A 21,676-nucleotide genomic window follows, 5' to 3' on the forward strand; every position below is an offset into this window, starting at 1 on the left:
ATATATATATATATATATATATATATATATATATATATATATATATATATATATATATATATGCATTTTGACTTCTGTCCACAAGTACAACCCACTGGCTATTTTAGTCATGTACATTATTATTCAGTTTGAAACAGAGCTCAATTATTTATCATTATTTTTTACTAAACTAAAAAAATAATAAAAATATATATAAGGACGTAGATTCAACAATTATATATTTAAATATTTAAATGTGTCGATTTGAAAATAATAATATATACCATAAATTCAAATTATTACCGTTTTTTTTTATCAACAAACATAAAATATCACATTTTTATCATAGATGACGAATATATATATTATTATCATTATTATTATTTTGTTGTTTTCATACTCAACTTATTTAATTCAATTTATTCTGGAGGCTTGAAATAGATTTAGTTATTTTTTTAATATCACATTTCTTATATAAAAGGTAATAAAAAATAGATTAAAATTATAAATCATTTGAAAATATAAAATTAAAAGTTTTAAAAGTATTACCTTTTTTAAGTTTATGGGGGTAAATTATAACTTAGGTTAAAAAAAATGGGGGGTGGGGAGCAAAAATTGACGCGTTTATTGGAGAACAGCTTTTCGAAGTTGATGGGAGGCGGCAGGAATTGTCTGCGGCGGACTATGACCATAAAGTTAGGCCCCCACTCCACCCGATCACCGTCAATCACTTTCTTCACGCATCACACATCCTCACCGTCCATTTCCATCGCCCATGATCACGATCATCCATTGGTGACTCAAGCTGTAATGCATCCGATTCCCCCTCCCCTCGTGGGCGTATTATGCACAACGATTTAATCATATTTACGATCGCGAAATAAAAAATAAATAAAAATACAATTTTCTTTAGAATTTGTTCCATTTAATCCCTCCATTTTTTTTTTCAATTTTTGTCTCTGATAAATTAGCCAACATTTTCCTTGTTCATACTCAAATTAATATCAATACATAATTCCCATAGAATTTCATTTTTTTTTCTCTTTTCTTTTTTCATAAATAAAAAATAGCCTTATATTAATAAGTAAAAGTTCCTATTTATTTCCGTGCCTTTGTTCTTTTTTTTTTCTTTTATGATAAAAACGCTTAAAAGTTAATAGAGAAAAGACCAATTATATTTATTTAATCGATTTAAATGATTTTTTTTCGGTAAATTAAAAGTTTCAAATACAACCTTTAATTAAATAGATTCAATTTTCAATCAATGAAAAATTTCATAAAGAAGATAACCTTTTCAAAAAGTAAAGGATTTTCTTTAAAATAGAAGAACAAGTAAATAATTCTTTGCTTTTTTTAATTATGGAATAAAACTCGAATATTTGATCATATTTTTAATAAATATACAAATATTTTATGTAGGCTGCAAATTCTAATATATAACAAAAATCTGATCTAATTTATAATCATATTGTTAAATTGTGTTATATAATAATATACCATTAGTTTTTTATTTTATTAAATTTAGTTTTTAGGAGGATAAAACAACTGCAACACATGTGAGAATCAAATTATAATATTAAAAAGAATAGTCCAATCATATTATATAAAATTAATTGAGATATAATAAATTTTAAAATTTCAAAACATTTGTAATTCTAAGAAGGAAGAACATTTGGGAATTTATTCTCGACCAACTCTACTCTCAATTTAAAATAAAATAAAATAAAACAAATAGAGAAGCAGTATAAAAATGATACAGTGGTCATCCATCCACCGAATAATTTCTCGTATTATTATTACTTTCTTTTTCACTTCACCACATTTATGTAGCACATTGGAGACGGAGCGCGTAGGGCCCACAACGCAAAGATTCGCCATTTCTGTCAGCAGAATTCGGGTCAGGTCGGGTCAGCGAAACAGTCAAATATCTTATTTATTTTTACATTGAAATTTTGTTTAAATTAAACTTATTCATTTAATTTTTTTAAAATCTAAATTATTTGAATAATATGTAATGGAAGATGGTACGTAAATAATAAATATATTCTTAAAATTAGGAAGAATACTAATAAACGCTAACTTTATTTATATATAAAAAAAAACAATAAACTAACTATAAAAACTGTTTATTAAAAATATATTAACTAAAATTAAACATTTAATTGGCGTTCGCATTTGGGTATGTGTGTCGGTTATCGGGTTGGACGCTCAAAATCGGAATGGCCTGTAAATATGATATACTGTTATTAACAACATCTCTATATTCTCCTATATAAACATTTCGATTTCCAGAAGTAACAAACAACCCGGCTCCCATTTTCCCCCATTAAACCTCTCAAGATCCTTCGTTACCAAGAAAAATTAAAGCCGTTTGATTCTCCATTCCTGACTTTTCTTCTTCGCTTTCTGTTTCAGGTATTTTGAGGAAACTTTTCTTTTCTTTTTCTTCTTTTATGAATGCTGCTGGGTTCTTCTTGTTTCCACTAATTATTGTTCCATTTTCATGTGCGTTTTCTTTCTTGAATCTACTTTTTTGTTTCCCTTCGTTGTTAAGCTATTTCTTGTGTTATTTAGTTAATCTTCTGTCTGATTATTCAGTTCTATGTCTCTTCCTCTGTGTTTGATGTGTGTAATGTGTTGATTTTTCAATAGATTTCTTGTTTGTTCTTGTTTTATTTCATTTGCGTTGGTTGTTGATGAACAAACAAGATGAATCCATTTCTAGATTCTTATTTTTTTCGGATTTTTTATCGTAGCTGTTATGTGAATGGCTATTGGCTATCTGTGCAGGAAGAAGATGGCCAGAGAAGACTTCGGTTTATGGCTATTCTTGGTTGCATCTCTGCAGTTTTTCCTTAGAACACAGTGTATTAATGTGGGGATTACTTATGTTCAAGAAGCTGGTATCAAAGGAGGCGGTAAGAAACTCGAGCATCTTGAAATCACTTTTGGTTTCATTATTGGTTTCGTGATTTGTGAGCAACCGTGCAGTTTGTTTGGATGGAAGTCCTCCAGCGTATCATTTCAGCGAAGGGTTCGGCGCTGGGATCGATAATTGGTTGATACAACTCGAGGTTTGTTCTTTCTCTCAGAGCTGAAGAAATTAAGTGTTTGTTGTGGTAATTTCAACTTCATTTGATTCACAGGGAGGAGGATGGTGCAACAATGTCACGACCTGTCTCCAACGCAGGGACACTCGTTTAGGCTCGTCTAGGAAAATGGTTAAAGTTCTTGCGTTCTCGGGGATTTTGACCAATAAACAAAAATTCAATCCAGGTTTGGCCTTAGATGAACAATATGATTTGATTGATCGGTTCACTCTTTATCTCAATTATACCAACAATTCTTCCACGCCACAGATTTTTATAACTGGAACAGAATCAAGGTTCGGTACTGTGATGGATCTTCTTTCACTGGAGATGTTGAAGCGGTTGATCCTGTAAGTCTCAATTGTTTCGAGATTAAAGTTTAGATTCATTTCTGAAATAGTGATGAATCTTTGGATCAGGCTACCAATCTGCATTTCAGAGGAGCAAGAGTTTTTCGTGCTATCATTGATAACTTACTCGCCAAAGGAATGAAGAATGCGAAGAACGTATGAACTGAACTTTCTTCTTTGTTATACACATCATAATCATTAGGGATCTATCTGATGTTGCTGATACTATAGGCTATTCTCTCCGGTTGTTCCGCGGGCGGATTAAGTTCGATTTTGAATTGTGATCATTTCAAATCTCTACTTCCTTCTACTACTAAAGTAAAGTGCCTCTCAGATGCTGGATACTTCATTAACGCGTAAGCTCGTGTTGCTTGTTTTATCTTGTCTTTCTTTGTTCGTGTAATATTCCAAATCCACCGTTAGTAGATATTGTCTTTTTCGGACTTTCCCTTTCGAGCTTGCTCTCAAAATTTTTAAAACGCGTTTGCTAGGGAGAGATTCGTTTCGCACTCCAACCGATGTGGGGCATAGTGTCATTGATGATACACAATCCGGAATCTGGCTTTGATACCATTTGTAATAGTCAAAGTTCACCGCTAGCATATATTGTGTTCTTTGGGCTTTCTGTTTCGGGCTTCCCCCAAGATTTTTTAAAACGGAGAATGTGAGATCCTACATTTGTTGGAGATGGGAACAAAGCATTTCTTATAAGGGGTGGAAACCTCTCCCTAGTAGACACGTTCTAAAACTGTGAGGCTGACGGCTATACATAATGTGTCAAAGTAGACAATATCTACTTGGGCCGTTAAATTGGTATCATAGCCAGACACCCTCGCTGGGTCCCCAAGGAGGATGGATTGTGAGATCTCACATTAGTTGGAGAGGGGAACGAATCATTCCATATAAGGGTGAGGAAACCTCTCCCTAGTAGACACGTTTTAAAATTGTGAGGCTGACGGCGGTACGCAACGTGTCAAAGTGGACAATATCGACTAACAGTGGGCTTGGACTGTTACCGGTAAATTTTTCGTGTTGATCTAATGTAATAATGTAAATACCAGGAAAGATGTCTCTGGCACACAGCACATCGCGGACTTCTACAGCGACGTAGTTGCTACCCATGTATGCTCCTTTTGCCTATCTCTCTCATTTCTCCATGCGTACAATTGCATTAGTGTATATTCAATTGTGCTTGTTTTCTCAAAATTGTTCAGGCTTCTGCTAAGAATTTGCCTATATCATGCACATCAAAAATGAAACCAGAGATGGTAAGTAACTTATCTTTTTGAGCTTCTTGTTGAACTTCCGGACTGTTTATTAATGCTTTCCAAGCAAATTTCTGCAGTGTTTCTTTCCCCAAAACGTGGTTCAGCTCATTCAGACACCAATATTTCTTGTAAATGCAGCCTATGATTCATGGCAGGTTAGCAAAATTAGCCCATCTAAAACATGTAAAGCCCCCAACTTTTGATATCAATTGTTTCTGAATCATCATGTTCTTGAAACCACCATCCAGATCAAGAACATACTGGCGCCCGGCGTTGCCGATCCGCACGGTACTTGGCACAGCTGCAAGCTCGACATCAAGAACTGCTCGCCTATTCAGCTACGAACCATGCAAGGTAGTAGAACATCAAGCTCAGCAGTCTTCAAACTGTTTGAGAAAGTGTTTTATTCTAATCTTTCTGGTTTTGGATTAGATTTCAGGGTTCAGTTCTTGAGTGCATTGAATGGCGTTGGAAGTTCTTTATCTAGAGGATTGTTCATAGATTCTTGCTATGCTCATTGCCAAACGGAAACGCAGGAGACATGGCTACGAGCAGACTCTCCCACGCTGAGTAAGACGGTAAGTAATCAACATGAATGCCATTGCCTTTGCCATTGTTCTTCAAACTATACCAACTCTTTTCATGAATTGGAATATGCAGACCATTGCAAAGGCAGTTGGAGACTGGTATTTCGACAGGAGTCCGTTCCAGAAGATCGATTGTCCTTACCCGTGCAACCCGACATGCCACAACCGCATTTTCGAAGCAAAAGACAACCTCGAATGAGGGATCTATTACAACAATTACGTTATAACTTACGATAAGAAATGATATAGTTTAAAATTTGAATGCCATTCACGACAGATGGAATCATCATTCATCCAAGTCTTGAAAATAAGAACGGAAGGCCATTGGCTGCACCAAACTCATCGTCTGGCTTAGCATTGCCATATTGTTGAAGATTAAACGTGGATTTCTCTTCAATGGAAATCTATCACCTTACATTGTAATGATTGTTTGAACCTTTGTAGATTTCTCTTATATGAAAATTAATATTTCCTTATATTTGGTATTTTTTTATATTCATTGTTTTGAGCATTTAATATTCACCTGATATAACTTAAGAAATAAATAAAAAATAAAAATACTCAAATAGGCAATAAGCCATGAACAAGAACCCTTTCGTTGAAATACTGTAAAATTTAGTTTTTGATTGGGGTTCATAAAAAATTATTATTATTATTTTTTATTGTGAAATTTTCATCATAATTTAACTAATAAAAATCCTAATGAGTATAAAAATATTAATTGATGAATCGATAATTTGTACGGACTGTATTAAAATTTCTCCAAACTAAAACTTTTTATATACAATTTGAAATAAAAAATTTCTCGTTATTTATTTTTAAAATATGTTTTTAAAATAAAAGGCTTAAAATCATTTAAATGAATTTTCATGATATAAAAATCGAGATTTAAAGTATTAATTTAATTTAGAAGAATTAGATGTGTATTAAAAATAATTTTAGATTTAAATTTCTAAATTTATAATTAAAAAAAATCTAGTCACACCGGGAAAAGTCTTCCAAATTTTCAGCCATTTACGACTCGCGAGATCTTTGCCAGAGCTCACTGGTTCATTTAAATGGATTGGGCATTCGTCCGCAAAGCTTGGGACAAATGGGCTTCCGGCAGCATTGGCACCTTCGGTAACCAACACCGACCGCCATTTTCAATTCGTATAGAATATTGATGTGCTCAAATACGATTTTAATGGATGTTTGTTTGTTTGTCGTAGGTCAGCCATTGAAAGCTGCTCTGTTGATCAATTATGATCCTACTGGACCTTCCCGTTTGCTTTCGACCATGTAAGCACTCTTCATTTCCGATTTGATTGTACTCATTACTTTCAATTTTCTGTTTTCGTTCTTGTATAGGGTTCTTGGCGATTGCAAAATCTTTTGTTTTCTGAGATTAAACAATTTTCAAATTCAATAAGCATATTTCGTAATGAATTGTTTTTATCTCCAAGTAGTTCATCTTTTCCTAATTTTTACTTATTATGCTAATTCTACTGTCTTTCATAATTTTACAAGTTCTAATCGCGTAGTTCTAAGTCCATATTTGGGATTAGGGTTAGGGTTGGAACTAGCTCTAACTGTTAGGGATTTGGTTGTGCTATAACTTCCAGTTATATAATTCTAGAAGTTAATTTGTCCCAGTTTTTTTCTAGTTCAATCTCTGTCTTTGAAACATGAATCTTCTGGCTGTGGTTCTTCTCTGTATTTTCATTTAAACCTGTTTTGGAAGCTCTAAGAGCTTGTTTGGTGTTTGGCCTTCAGTGCAGAACAAGAAGGAATATTGCTTAATCCTATAGAACTGAATCAGTTTATCGATTTCATCAAACGTGACAAACCCCAAAATGAGAGTTTCAGCATCGGCTCAAATCAATGTAAGTGTTCTTTTGTGCTTTTCGTTCATTTCTTCTGTTAAACATTTTGTTTTCTTGAATTGATGTCAATATTCAAACATTATTGTTTAACGCTACATTATTATGTGTGTAAAGTGAGAGTTAATTTAAGATTAGTTAAGGCATCATGTTAGTTATTGTCCGTAAGATCCACATCGGTTGGAGAGGGGAACGGAGCATTCCTTATAAGGGCGTGGAAACCTCTCCAACCTTGAGGAGAAGTCCAGAAGGGAAAGTCCAAAGAAACAATATTTGTTAATGGTGGGCTTGAGCTATTATACCAAAGCCAGACATCAAGCAGTGTGCTAGCGAGGACACTGCACCCTGAAGGGAGTGGATTGTGAGATCCCATATCGGTTGGAGAGGAGAACGAAACATACCTTATAAGGGTGTGGAAACCTTTTTCTAGCAGATGCGTTTTAAAACCTTGAAGGGAAGCCCAGAAGAGAAAGCCCAAGGAAGACAATATCCGCTGGCAGTGGGATTGAGCTATTACATTGTCATCCTTGAAAAACGGTCATAGGCTCATGTGTATAAAGATGTATATTCTTTTTCCCGTGCTTAGACCCACCCAAATTTAGCAGCCCGAAAATAGGGGAGAACCCAAAAAAAGGTGTCGGAGGCCTCAAAATCATCCGGAGTTGTGGAAAAAAGAAAGTAGAGCAATAATTTTATTTTAAAGTACGAGGGCAGGATAAGATATTATCTGTTGAGCCAAAAGGAATTGCAAAAAGTGAAAAAAGAAAAAACTTCGCAGTGAGTTTGAATAACAGAAGAACAATGCTTTTCCGGAACATTTCTGATTTCAACTAGGCTTTTCTGTCTTTACCTTTGAAGTTGGGGCGACTGCTTTTAAGATAATATTCTCATCTTCATACCATCAATCAGTGAAATTGTTTCTTTATAATATGCATGTAATATTCTCATATAATAGCAACCACAGAATGGACCTGGCAATATTTGGAATTGTTTGTCTGCAACTCATGCTGGATTATAGGTTGGTTTTTATACGCACGAATCTAACCTTAATAGAACTTTATTTCAGACATAATGACATCAGTCCATGAGAATTGGTTTTGTGCAAGGTGCATGAACACTATAAAGCATGCTGGTGAAGGCGTTGTTATAGTGCAAACAACAGCCTTTATTTTGGTTGCTATGTAAGTATAGTTTACTGCTAAAAACTGCTTTGTTTTTCCCACTTATCCAAAAATTTCTTGCATTGGTAGAGACTCGATAAAGTTCAAAGAACAGAAGATTCTCGTTTATGTGTGTTTTTTTTCTTTTCTAAAAAAGAAGTCCTCTTAAATCCTTACAGGTATGATGGCTCGATTGCAGCAGCGTCTCGCGCTATGGCGTCTGCCGATCAGTTATCTGGGCAGTTAGGCAGGAAAAATCTTTAGTTGCCTTGAAGTAAAACCTTGTATGAACTGATGTAGAATTGCACTAGAGTAATGAATATATTTTTAAGCTTTGGACCTCGGTTTTGACTGTTATGAAACTATAGAACTACTATCTATTACTCGGGATTCAGAGCATATATGGTAGGTATTGATAAAGATTTGGTAGAGATATATTTAGTAGATTATATCTGGTAGGTTAAATATGTATTTCGTAAACTGAAATTATATATATCTCATTAGACCGTCTTCATTTTCTGTATTCTTTTTGAACTTTCTCTCTCCTATTCTTTGTATTTATCTTGATCGTGTGTGCTTTGTGCGATCCTAACACATTCTTTGATTCATAGGGAGCGGCAGCTGAAGATAAGTTTTTAGCAGCATTATTTTATTAGAGTTTTATCTTTGTTCTGCACAATAAACCATTGTACAGATAGCGCCTGCATTCTCTGCGTTACCACAACTTGGCTCAGTTTCATAGGTTTAATGATCTCTTTCTTCGATAAGTAGATTCGACGTTCTGCTTCGTTCTTGATTCTAGCTCTACGGATGTTATAATTTTAAATCATTGCTCTCTCTTTGAAATGTCTAGTCTCTTCAAAGCCATTTTAGAGATTAGAACTGGACCACAAAACATAATGTTTGGTGTGCGCTTTTTTAATGTCTCAATGGACCACGTGCTTTATTGAAATCTCATAGGAAGACACCCCTCGAGAAAAATGAAAAGGTAAAAACCAGCGAGAAAAATACTTTTCAAACGTTTTTTTCCCCTATTTTTTTATTAAAAAAAATTGATGTGAGATCCCACCTCGGTTAGAAAGGTGAATGAAACATGTTTTTTATAAAGGTGTGAAAATCTCTCCCTAGTCGAGACGCATTTTATCGTGGGATTCACAGCAATGCGTAACAGGCTAAAGCGGACACTATATATCTACTAGCGGTGGACTTTGGCAGATACAATTTCAAACTTTTCAATACTAAACGGCTAGTAGTGCATTTTTTTCGATTTCCATTCCTCTATTCTTATTTCTTTAGTAAGAAAAAACAATACCCTTTGTTTTTTTTTTTAAGTCACAAAACAATATATTACACAAATGAGAAGAAGAGAAAAAGGGGTCAAATATCCAAATCATATTTCTTGTGACCCAAAAAAGAGAATAAAAAATATACAATCATTTCACCAAATTTGAAGATTGGCTCTCATGGACGAAGATTCTCTCCATGTGCCAAAAGTTTCATCTTTTGATTTATTTAATTTTCAAATTTGGTGTTGTTTTGTATTTATATATTAAATACCCATTTTCCTTCCAACCTTGAATTAATTTAAAATTGTATGCTTCCATATAAATATAAGCGATATCTTTCTGAAAATCCTCAAAAGATGTGATGTTTGTATGAGAGGTGTTTGAATTATTGCTCCATTTTCAAATAATCCCTCTTTTTGAATACATATAGTTTCCCTAAGTAGGTGGATAATGATTGTATTATAGTAGCAATATTCAAAACCAGGGAATTAAGGGACCTTTTCCAAAATCTTTTATACTTCAAATTTCACTTTTCAATCACTATTCATATACCATTCAAACATACGCCCTATATATTAATATGCTTTCGAACGAGTATTAGACCCCATCAGACCCAGACACCAAACGATATACTGGTAAGGATGCTAAGTTTCGAAGAGGGCGTATTGGAGGTCCCACATCAATTGGAGTAGAGAATGAGTGCCAATGAGAATGTTGGGCCCTGAAGGGATAGATTGTGAGATCCCACATCAGTTCAGTTGGAGAAGAGAACGAAACATTCTTTATAAGAGTGTGGAAACTCTCCCTAACATACGCGTTTTAAAAATCTTGAAAGGAACCTCAAAAGGGAAAAACTCAAAGAGGACAATATTTACGAGTGGTGGGCTTGAGCTGTCACAATTTATAAACCGTGGATACATAGATATTATTTTTGAAATTATATTTAAAACGATTGCTGATACAATGTACTTGAAATCATTACCTTATTGAGTTATTGATACACCTGTTGATAGATTAGCAATAATCATTGATGTACTTGGATTAAATACAATTATTCATGGCATATTGCCACCAGAACTTCAAAAAATACAACCAAAATTGACTGGAAGATCCGAACCGGAAGACAAGGGAAGGCCCAAGAAGAAAGTACGGAATTGGGCCCAGTGGCCCACGGGTGCAATTTTCGAAGGGGTCGGGTGTTTGAATTTTTTCCCCTGAACGGGGGCTGAGAAAGCGCCATGTTCTTCGTTTTTCAATCTGAAAATCAATATCTAATCTATCATTAAATTCGCACTGGAAATTACTCTCTACTTCAGTTCCGTTCGTTTCCTTTGCTTAGCATTTGGATAATCAATAATCTGTACACCAAGAAAGGAACTCCATTTCCACGTCTCTGTTCTGCAAGTTACTTTGTCTCTTTCTTCCATCTACTCATCACTATATGCATTCCAATCCCACGCTTTCCCCTTTTTCTTACTTTTCCAGTTCTTATTTCTTACTTTTAATCTTACATTAATCTCAAATCTGCGTTTATGGACTCCTTCTAGATCTGTGTTGTTCCAATCTTTGCCTCTTTCGCATTTTTCATGGAGTAAGAATCGGCCTTGGTTGCGAGGAATGGGAGCCAGTGGGAGTAAGTTGTCGAGTAGTTCGCCGCCGCCGCCGCCGCCGCCACCACCGTCGGCGGCGGCGGCGAATCTCTCATGTTCTGGGAGAATCCGGAGGGGGAGATCCAAAGGCCGTAGAGTTTTCCAGTCTGCTTGCCTCGGTACCCCCTCTGGATCGCACCACAGCGACAATGACGATAATGTACGTGATTTCCCCCCCTTTTTTGAGATGGAAAGTTGGTTTTTGTTGTTGTCTTATTGATGATACTGATTCAATGGGGGTGGGCGGAGAAAGATTGTTGAGATTCAAATTTCTGCATCTTTGTGGGGTTTTTTTTTTTAGGTTTAGCCGTCGATATTTTACTTGTGGGTTGTATGAAATTTTTTGATCACAAGTGCTAAATCATAAATAAACTGAGCTATGTTTCATTATAACTCGTATGAATGGGCCCTTTTGATGAGTTTTCTGAGTTAATTCGAAGCATTTTTCCATGGAGAAGTGAACTTATTTAGTTATTTGATTTTCTGATGTGCAGTCTGAAATCTTAATAATGTTAGTTAAGTTATCCTGGTTTATGAATCATTCTGCAGGATTGTAAAAGTGAGAACAAAAAGAATGCTCATGATTATTCATCTGCAAATCAGACTGATCAAGCTAATGATCAGATGAAAATCGAGGGTTACAGAAGGGTCAAAGCTGAGGAATCTCTTGAAATGCCTTGCGTATCATCAAATGTTGAGTTTGATGGATGGGATCAAGCAGGTGTTGCTGTTGCAGCAGCAGCTCCCAGAGCTGGAAGTACCTCTGCTCGTGTATCGTCCCTGCAATCGTTGAACCCTTCGAGTAACTTCCTTTCTCGCTTTAGTTTCATTCCTGGTAATATAAGCTTCAGACTTAGTAGAGCAAGCAGTTTAGGATCATCTAGATCTTTTCCTGTGTCTTCAACAAATCTTTCAATGTTGAACGATGAAGCCGAGCTTCATTTATCAGACAGACCTGCTGGAGGCTTGGGTGCTCAAGATGAAACTCAGCAAGGTAGTGACGTGCTTCCTGTGTCGCTGGCTAGTGCAACTCGTGCTCAATGTTATGGAGATAGTCATGCCAATTTTAGGCTAAATACACAAAATTTGAGTCTTTCTGATAACTTACAAGACAATCAGTCAGTTGGAAACCTTTCCCATGCTCAAACTCTACCTGAAAATGAAAGCAGTGAGATTAGACAACCTGACAGGCGGACTGGATCTAGGGAACCGGTTGAACGCAATTTTCGTTTCAGTCGGACCCTTAGTGTTGGAAGACTGCGTGATAGAGTTCTTCGTAGATCATCATTGTCTGATTTCACATTTTGTCCTCCACAACAAGATGGTGAAGAGAGAGATGCAAGTCACAGTGGTGATGGTGGACATGTCTGGACTGCTGAGACGAGGGCGTTGGCATCCGTAGATAATGCTATGACCTCGCCAACAACATCGGGTTATCCAGCTTCTAGTCTATCCAGTTCATTGTTCAGCACCCAAGGTTTTGAAATGGAAACTACACGACCTAGAGAAGCTAGATATCATGATCTGCTGGAACACAGATCAAATTTCCTCGAACGGAGAAGACGAATACGGTCCCAGGTTTTGTAATTATTCTTGATGGAGTTCATTTTTACGCTATGGTAGATAGGCAATAGTATATAGTTAGTGTAATGTTTGGTCATATTTCATAATATTGCACCTTGCGGGCGGGGGCGGGTACAAAACTAATTCTAGGTATCTCGTATTCTTTTTCCTCTCTTAATCCACTTTCATGCAGGTTCGTGCCTTACAGCGGTTGGGAAGTCGCTTTGAGAACCTATCTGGGCACGAGAGATCGTGCATATTATCCGGTCAACATAGAACCAGTCATTGTACTTGTCGTATCAACAATCGTGACACAAACGTAAACGATAACACAAGTGCTAGAGCCAGTATATCAAGAATTGTAATGTTAGCTGAAGCCTTATTTGAGGTAAACTCATATATTATCACCTTCTCTGCTTAGTTTCCTCACATTTTATCTATACTAGTTGAATCTCTGTACTCATTTTAATTAGGTTCTGGATGAAATTCACCAGCAATCTGTAGTTTTATCCTCCCGCCCCGCGTCTTCTTTTGGCTCTCTGCCTGCTCCGAACGCTGTTGTAGATTCTTTGCCTGTTAAATTTCATTCCAAGTTGCAAAAGCATCAAAACGAGGAAGCTGCCCAGTAAGCATTTACCTTAATTTCTATTTTCTATGCACTCTATCGTGTGTTCGACACGATTGAACGCTTCTTTCGTGTTTAAGACATTCTTACCACATATATTCATTAAGTTATGCCAACCTCTTCATTCCCTTTTCGCACAAACTGTTTCATGTCTTATCTCGACATGTGTCTGATGTGTTCTTGTGTAACCGCTCTCCGTATTATGAATCTACAGATGCTACATATGCCTGGTTGAGTACGAGGAAGGGGATAGCATGAGAGTGTTGCCTTGCCATCATGAATTTCACGCAGCATGTGTCGACAAGTGGCTGAAGGAGATCCACAGGTATTATCGGGTCCATGTACCGTTTTCTTGCTTCTTGAACTGTATAAAAATCAGTACATATCATCATACACTAGTCATCTAGTACATATCATACATGGGGTAGGCCTGACTTCACATGATCAAATAAATGAATCTTACTATTGACTCGGTCGATGCATCCAAAACTCGATCGTTCTGACTCGCCTTTGCGTGGTATTATACAGGGTGTGCCCGCTCTGTCGAGGGGACATATGCAGCAGATCTGATGCGTCATCAGACGATGTTAAGTGAAAACAATTCGTTTCCATCCAAAACGTGCTGTCTTCTGTGTATGCTTAGAAATCGAGTGATGGCTGCTAGCTAGAAAACTGTAAGGGTTTGAAAAAGATGATGAAATATTCATGTTTTTTGTTCTATAAGGATGAACTTGCTAGACTGTTGTATGTAATGGAAGTGGAGGATTCAGCAGTTCGAGAAATATATTAGCCTTTTTTTCTTTCTTATTTCTAAGGGCATAATTTACTTTTTAATGAATTATTTTTTGTTTTTTGTTTTTTTTTTAATTTCTTTTCTTCAGTTTGAGAATGATAAATTAAACTGTATTTTAAATATCCAAAATTTTCTTTAATAAATTTTAAAATTGACCTCTAATCTTAGTTTTTTAAAAAAAAATCTTCATTCCCCTTGGAAAATATATTTTAATTGTTTTAAGTGTATGGAAATTATTATTATTATTTTAAAATATTTAAATTAAACTATAGTGGCTAAAATAATATATATTATTTTTACTTTAAAAAAGTTTTAGTAAGGAAATTTATTTTAAAATTAAAATACTCTAAATTAATTGAAAATTTTATAATTGTTGTATACATAAATGAGTGAGAGGCCAAGGGAGGGCAGAGATTTGTTTGTTTGCTAGCATCAGCTTTTGAGTGAGAGGCGAAGGCGCGCTCGTCTTGCCGGGAGAGATGGACGCAGAGGAGAGCTGCAATCGGAATTCTTGAGGGTTACTGATTCGAACGAATCAATGTAATTCGAAATTGTTTGTAAGCTGCTAGAATTCGACTAAGATGAGCGGCAGCTTAAACGACGATAGTTTCCATCAAGATCTTCAGCCCCAAGCCAATCATGGCTCCGACTACTTATCGCATCAACTTCAACCTCCGCCGCCGCCTCGTCGTCCTCGTGGTTTTGCCGCCACCGCTGCTGCCATGGGACCGACTAGTACCACGGCTGCTGCTACTGGCGGTAAGGCAAAGAGAGAGAGAGAGAAAGAAAAAGAGCGGACTAAGCTTCGCGAGCGCCATCGCCGAGCTATTACCAGTCGAATACTGGCGGGACTCCGCCAGTATGGTAACTTCCCCCTCCCTGCTCGCGCTGATATGAACGATGTGCTGGCCGCACTTGCTAGGGAGGCTGGCTGGGTTGTCGAGACCGACGGCACCACCTACAGGCATTCCACTCCTCCTTCTCAGTCCCAAGGGGTTGGCACTTCTATTCAACTCTTCATGTATTTTAAAAATTCAATTTAAGAGTTTATTGTGACGCTAATTTTTTCGTACTTAGATATGTTTATGGATTTTTTACAACAATTATTGATTGATCTCAGATGTCTCTAAAAGAATAGAAAATAAACGAATATAATTTAATGGAGCACGAGAAGATCGTAACGACTAATGATGAATGCTGCAAAAGGAAATAGGAAGATAAATGAAGTTTCAGTGATGAGTGATCTTAGCGGGCGCATGAATTATCTCCTTGCTTATTCTCGCAGTTGCACGGATACTTTTACAGACAAATAAGTAATTTAAGAATAATGCTGAATTTTAGGTGTGGATATCTGGCAATGCTTCATAGATTTCCATAGTCCTTGGAAAACCTTCGTGTATCTGTCATATATGTTTGCTTTATACTAGCAGACAACGTAGATGGTGTTGGAGTTTTAACTTGGGGAAGATGATCTAGGCAGAACACATTGCCTTCTTCCTGTCCGCCAATGAGGATTATAAAATATAAAATATGTTATCATATGATAAATATGGTTGAATTTGACCGTCCTAGTTTCTATGCTGCTTAAATCCTTTGTATTATCCATTCTTTCTAAAGCGTTGATCATTGTTGGTTGTAAATACTTAACAGGCAGCATTTCCAGTCAGGTCAGGTGTAAGCCCTATCTCATCCGGTTCTTTTAAGGGATGCTCTATTAAAGCAGCACTAGATTGCCAACCATCTGTTCTCCGAATTGACGAGAGTTTGTCTCCAGCATCTTTAGATTCGGTTGTCATCACAGAACGAGATGCAAAGAATGAGAAGCATACAGCTTCAAGCCCTCTTCACGCTGCTCACTGCCTGGAAGATCAGGTGAGGTTTTTCGCTAGCTAGTTCTTTTTCCCCCATCCAACTTTATGTGCCCAGTTTGATTTCTTAAAAAAGCAATGTATTATGATTTACATAACTGAAATTTAAACCTTTTGTTTCCTTTCACACGGTTAAGTGATGTCTTGATACACATCAGGTATATAAGAAATTCTCTGCTTCTTCATTTTACAAAGATTGTACAACTATGGAAATTGATATATTTTGTATGGAACAAAGAGTCTAAGTAATGAATTTTATTCCCTTCGTCCTTTTATCAAAAAGACAAGTCCCTTCGTCATATGGAGATATCTCTCTGTACACATGGTGCTGTCTACTAAGACATGCTGAAATCTTCCATTGTAGTTAACGAAAAAGAAAAAAAAAATGACGTGTTGCCTATGCTACTTAAGAAATTCATGAAAATTTGAAATTGTCCAGATGTTTTCAGTTTACTTAAAATTTTCACTTTAATTTGTACTTCTATACTATAAATAATTGAATAAAATGAGTTAATTATTATGGGAGTAGTATGAAACTTTCTGACCAGTATCAACATCCTGTGATGTATTAAGCATGTTCCTTCCTATTTTTCTGCTTCCCTGATCTTCTTTGAAACTTATGAGTCTGATAAAGGCAATTTTTTGGTCAACTGGTGCAGCTTATACAAGATATTCACTCTAGGGAGAATGAGAGTCAGTTCAGAGGCACTCCTTATGTTCCTGTTTATGTAATGCTTGCTGTAAGTGGTTATTATTTTGTGTTTTAATCAGTTCTTATTTCATTTGTTTTTTCAGATGTGTACCTTCTTTGTCTTGTTTACTTCGTCAAAGTTTGGATTACTAATTTATTCCAACTTTGTTCCAGACTGGTATCATTAACAACTTCTGTCAATTGATTGACCCTGATGGCGTCAGGCAGGAGTTAAGTCATTTGCAATCACTAAATGTTGATGGTGTTATTGTCGATTGTTGGTGGGGTATTGTTGAAGCTTGGAACCCACAAAAGTATGTGTGGTCTGGCTATAGAGACCTTTTTAACATCATACGTGAATTCAAGCTGAAAGTGCAGGTAGTTTCCCCATTATAAGCTGCACATATGGCTCCGTTAGTTTCTTGGTCAGATCATGTGAAATCTAAATCAAAGTAGTAGTAGAAACCCCATCAGTAAATATGCTATTGATTAATGCAGGTGGTTTCCCTTCTGTTTTATTGCCAACACAGAAATATTTTCATAATTTATATGTTGTCAGAAGCCCCAATTTATTGACTGGCCTTTATTATTATTATTTTTTTTGTTATCTCATTGCATTGATCTTCATGAGATTGAATGTATATTCTAACTCCTGATATGTAAGTGAACAAAGTCTCATTGAGTATTCGAACATCTCAGGCACCCATTTAGATTACCGTCACCTTTAGACTCTTTGCTGCTTGCATAAATTTCTGTTTGTGTATTTTGGATTTAAAATAAGAATCCTTGTCCACCTTCAGTTTTAGAGGTATTTCTTTGAGACATGATTTTGCTTGTGAGAATGCATAGCCTGCTTTAGGAGCATTGTGATTAATGATTAATTGTCATAAAATTTTGAATTTCTAATAATTCTCTAATCACTTCTGGAAATTTATTTCAATAGGTCGTGATGGCATTCCATGCATGTGGAGGAACTGAATCAGAGGATGCATTCATCAAGCTCCCACAATGGGTTTTGGAGATAGGGAAGGATAATCCAGATATATTCTTCACCGATCGTGAAGGAAGGAGGAACAAAGACTGTCTGTCTTGGGGCATTGACAAAGAGCGAGTTTTAAGAGGAAGAACTGGCATTGAGGTAATGAATTATTTTGTGTGCAATAATACCGCAATTTATAGGATGTGAAACTGTGATAACTTTAGATTTCTTTTGTTGGTTTAAATTGATTGAATACTTAAACAATTTTCTAAGTTCGATGATGTATTTCCTTTCAGGTTTTCAGTTCTGGCCATAAGCTTCTTTTCCATTATCATCCCAATTATAACCTAGTTTTATGTGCCTGAATTAATCTCAACTGTTTTCAGGTCTACTTTGACTTTATGAGAAGCTTCCATACAGAGTTCAATGATTTGTTTGCTGAGGGTCTCGTCTCTGCAATTGAAGTAGGACTGGGGGCATCTGGAGAACTAAAATATCCTTCTTTCTCAGAAAGAATGGGATGGAGGTATCCTGGTATCGGTGAGTTTCAGGTATCTATTAAAGTTTATCCCTTCCATCATAATGTTAATCCTCTGTTCTTTGGATTTATTGGCCATCCAAATATTGTGTTTCTTATCTTATGAAGCTCCTATCAGGTTTTAGGATGGTCAACAAATGGCGTGCTTTATATTGACTTGAAAGTTCTTGGTCACTAAGTTCCTCTAGAAAGTAATAAAACTACTCCTAAAAATGGACTCTCAAGACCTAATCACCTTTTAAGACCAAGCAGACTAATTTATGACCATTGGATATTATGTTTTGGGACCTAAATAGCTGATTGCCTATTTTACCTCTGGTGAATTTGATGTGCAGTGTTATGATAAGTATCTACAACAGAGTCTGCGCAAAGCTGCTGGGCTGCGTGGTCACTCATTCTGGGCTAGGGGACCTGATAATGCCGGCCAATACAATTCTAGACCACATGAATCAGGGTTCTTCTGTGAACGAGGTGATTACGATAGCTACTATGGGCGCTTTTTCCTCCAATGGTATGCCCAGACGCTGATATATCATGTAGATAATGTATTGTCTCTCGCAAGCCTCGTCTTCGAGGAAACAAATTTTATTGTTAAGGTATGAATCATCTCATTGGTCAATCTTAGCTTTATTTTAGATTTTTTCCATAGCTAATGACATGTAATACTTTTCATGAAATTGTTCTTGTGCCCTTCGTGTGATTAATCCTTCAAGAAATAAGTTTATCTTCAGGCCACGAGATCTAGATTAGTCACCTTCATAGAACTTGTTTTTAATCAGTATCATAATCAGATGTGCTTCTGTTAATTTGACTGGCGTTTGAGCCATCTTCTCTTGTAGCTACCTAACGCTGGTTGTAAGATAAACATTCGGTGAATTGGACTCCACCCTTGTGTGTTACATGTGCTAGGCTTGAGAAGGGGAGTGGCGAGTGATATTCTATTGGCAATTTGGATTTAGACATTGAGCTAACAGAGAGAATATTGGGGGCAGATGTAGGAAATGGCAGAAAGGATTTGGGTGTTTTATATATTATGTTACGAGAAGAAGAGGAAAGTGAGGAGTCTACTAATGTTTAGAGTCCTCCAACAGGGAGAACGAGTATCTCGGAGCTTTTGATTCTCCAGAGGTAGATGTAGAGGGCCATAGACAACCAAATCCTTAAATTTCTCATCCTGTCTCCTCTCTTTTCTTCCCTATTATTCACTCACCAATCCGAGATCATCCCTTTATATTTGAAGAAGCTTAAGTGAATATAGAAGAAGCTAGAATATATAATAACGTTTTTCAACTATTAATGAATATTTTGTTAGGGGATTCTGCCTAAAAATTCCAGTGGGATAACGACTGTGTTTCTGATTCCCACGCATACTTCAGTTTTTTTTCTCGGTATAACCATCATATATCATTGTATTCCCTACTTGCTTAATTAATCTCCAATCATGGATACAACAACTTCTATAAGACAATCCGCATGCCATATAAACTTATTTGCCAACTTTGGTTCTCATTTTCTGGGTTCAATTCCTGAAATATTTGATGTTCATCAATCAATCCTATAGCTTTTAGTCATGGACTTAATTGCAAATCTGTTCTTAAATGGATGTTTTTGATAGCACAGATCCCTGCAGTTTATTGGTGGTACAAGACTTCTAGTCATGCGGCAGAGCTCACAGCTGGGTTTTATAACCCCTCTAACCAAGATGGGTACTCCCCTGTTTTCGATGTTTTGAAGAAACACTCTGTAATAGTCAAACTCGTCTGCTGTGGCATGCCAGTTGCTGGTCAGGAAGAGGGGGATGCATTGGCTGATCCAGAAAGTTTGCATTGGCAGGTGGCTAATTTTTTTTAGTATCTTATGCTTTTTCTTTAGATTATTGAGCTTCTATGGGTGCCTTGGCTATGATTTTTTGGCCATTGATTAATGCCTTTATAAAGTCTAATGGATAGGAGTTCTCTTCCGGATGCCCATAAAGTTTTGAAAAATCCAACATCTTAGAGATAGATAGAGAGATAGAATTATAAATTGTTAATTTTTTTTTTATCACAATTTTCATATTTTATCGAGAAACAAATCTAATCTGTTTCAAAATAGTCTTTTGAACAACCTATCTGGGAGATTGTTTGGAAGGAGAATTTTCATTCTATGGTTATTAGGAGCCATCCACATTATGCTGACTTCATTTGTTTGGATAAAAGATAGTATTCTATTTTTTTAGAATATAAAATTTTCAAATTTTTATTTAGATATTATTCAAGTTTATTTATTTTTCTTGTAGCATATTTACTGTAAATACTTTTTTCTTAAAAAATAAAAATAAAAATTCAACATCTCAAATTTGTAAATTATGATATAATTTCAGTAGGATCAATGATATTAATTGTACATGTTAACTTCAAAATTTTCTAACACAGACAAATTTGAAAACAATGACAGAAAACTGTTCTCAAAACAAATTTCCTTTTTTCTTGTTATATAATGACCTTTAACAGGTTGAAACTTAACTGTTTATTCTCTCTCATGTTTTCCTTCTCTATCAATGCCTTTAAAGAGAAATCTCCATGTCTTATCTGCAGATTTTAAATTCAGCGTGGGATCGAGGCTTAACTGTAGCTGGTGAAAACTCTCCTTCATGCTATGACAGAGATGGATATATGAGAATCATCGATATGGCGAAACCGCGGAGTGACCCTGATCGCCATCATTTCTCTTTCTTTGCATATCGCCAGCCTTCTGCTTTGATTCAAGGAGCGGTTTGCTTTCCAGAGTTGGACTACTTTATTAAGTGCATGCATGGTAAGTATCTAACTTGTTCGTCTTTATCTTAGGGTAATGGGTCGTTGCATCAGAAAACTATTAATTGATACATATATGTTATAATTCAGACATATAAACAGGCCCTTAGTACTGGTCAAACAGGCCCTTGTCCAATCTTTTATCACGAAGAACTTTATTGGGTAGGCTGGGGGGGAGAAGAATCCCGTGTCATTAACATAATTTATTCTTAACAAACTTTGAAGAAACTTGGATTCATAATATATGTTTCTCTGGTGCTATTTTAACAATCTTTTGCAGGCGAGATAGAAGGCGATTTGGTGCCCAGTTGAAGTGAAATTCTCTCTCGTGCATGGATTTCAAATAGTGGCTATCATTCTGGGCATGATCAGGTAAAACTATTGTTGTCTCGAACCTCGTAAAAGAGCATAGTGATTGTAAATTTTATCTTCTATGCGATTCAAGTTGCTGGCTTTGAATTTACCTGTTAGAGTTTGTTAGTGACTTTTTAACTGGGAAAATTCAGTAGGTTTAAAATATTATCGAGGTTTCAAATCTTCTACCCCATCTTAGGTCCACAAAAGAAAAAGAAAAAAAAAAAAAAAAAAAAAAAA

The 21,676-nt window shown here is 36.0% G+C and overlaps 2 protein-coding genes and 1 pseudogene across 4 annotated transcripts; all 3 read left to right on the plus strand.

The window, feature by feature from the left end:
• The first annotated feature begins 2,224 nt into the window (after window positions 1-2,224).
• On the plus strand, window positions 2,225-8,638 carry LOC111437617 (annotated as a pseudogene).
• A 2,161-nt stretch (window positions 8,639-10,799) lies between these two features.
• On the plus strand, window positions 10,800-14,225 carry LOC111437619. 3 transcript variants are annotated; one of them, XM_023075670.1, is made up of 7 exons: window positions 10,801-10,993; window positions 11,129-11,390; window positions 11,780-12,808; window positions 12,987-13,181; window positions 13,267-13,418; window positions 13,633-13,743; window positions 13,947-14,225. In XM_023075670.1, exons 2-7 carry the CDS (start codon window positions 11,199-11,201, stop codon window positions 14,011-14,013), a joined length of 1,746 nt encoding a protein of 581 aa, XP_022931438.1. In that variant the 5' UTR covers window positions 10,801-10,993; window positions 11,129-11,198; the 3' UTR covers window positions 14,014-14,225. The 3 variants fall into 3 exon arrangements, with proteins under 3 accessions (XP_022931439.1, XP_022931438.1, XP_022931437.1); XM_023075671.1 differs by having other exon boundaries at window positions 10,800-11,390; window positions 13,288-13,418; XM_023075669.1 differs by having other exon boundaries at window positions 10,801-11,390.
• Window positions 14,226-14,609: 384 nt separating this feature from the next.
• On the plus strand, window positions 14,610-21,604 carry LOC111437515 (beta-amylase 8-like). Its single transcript, XM_023075519.1, has 10 exons — window positions 14,610-15,206; window positions 15,862-16,083; window positions 16,739-16,819; window positions 16,945-17,148; window positions 17,714-17,908; window positions 18,136-18,300; window positions 18,623-18,883; window positions 19,908-20,120; window positions 20,864-21,083; window positions 21,363-21,604. The coding sequence occupies exons 1-10, from the start codon at window positions 14,793-14,795 to the stop codon at window positions 21,392-21,394; spliced, it is 2,007 nt and encodes a 668-aa protein (XP_022931287.1). The 5' UTR covers window positions 14,610-14,792; the 3' UTR covers window positions 21,395-21,604.
• Window positions 21,605-21,676: the final 72 nt, after the last annotated feature.

The sequence above is a fragment of the Cucurbita moschata genome, unplaced genomic scaffold (assembly GCF_002738365.1).
Source record: "Cucurbita moschata cultivar Rifu unplaced genomic scaffold, Cmos_1.0 Cmo_Scf00064, whole genome shotgun sequence".
NCBI classification, from domain to species: Eukaryota; Viridiplantae; Streptophyta; class Magnoliopsida; order Cucurbitales; family Cucurbitaceae; genus Cucurbita; species Cucurbita moschata.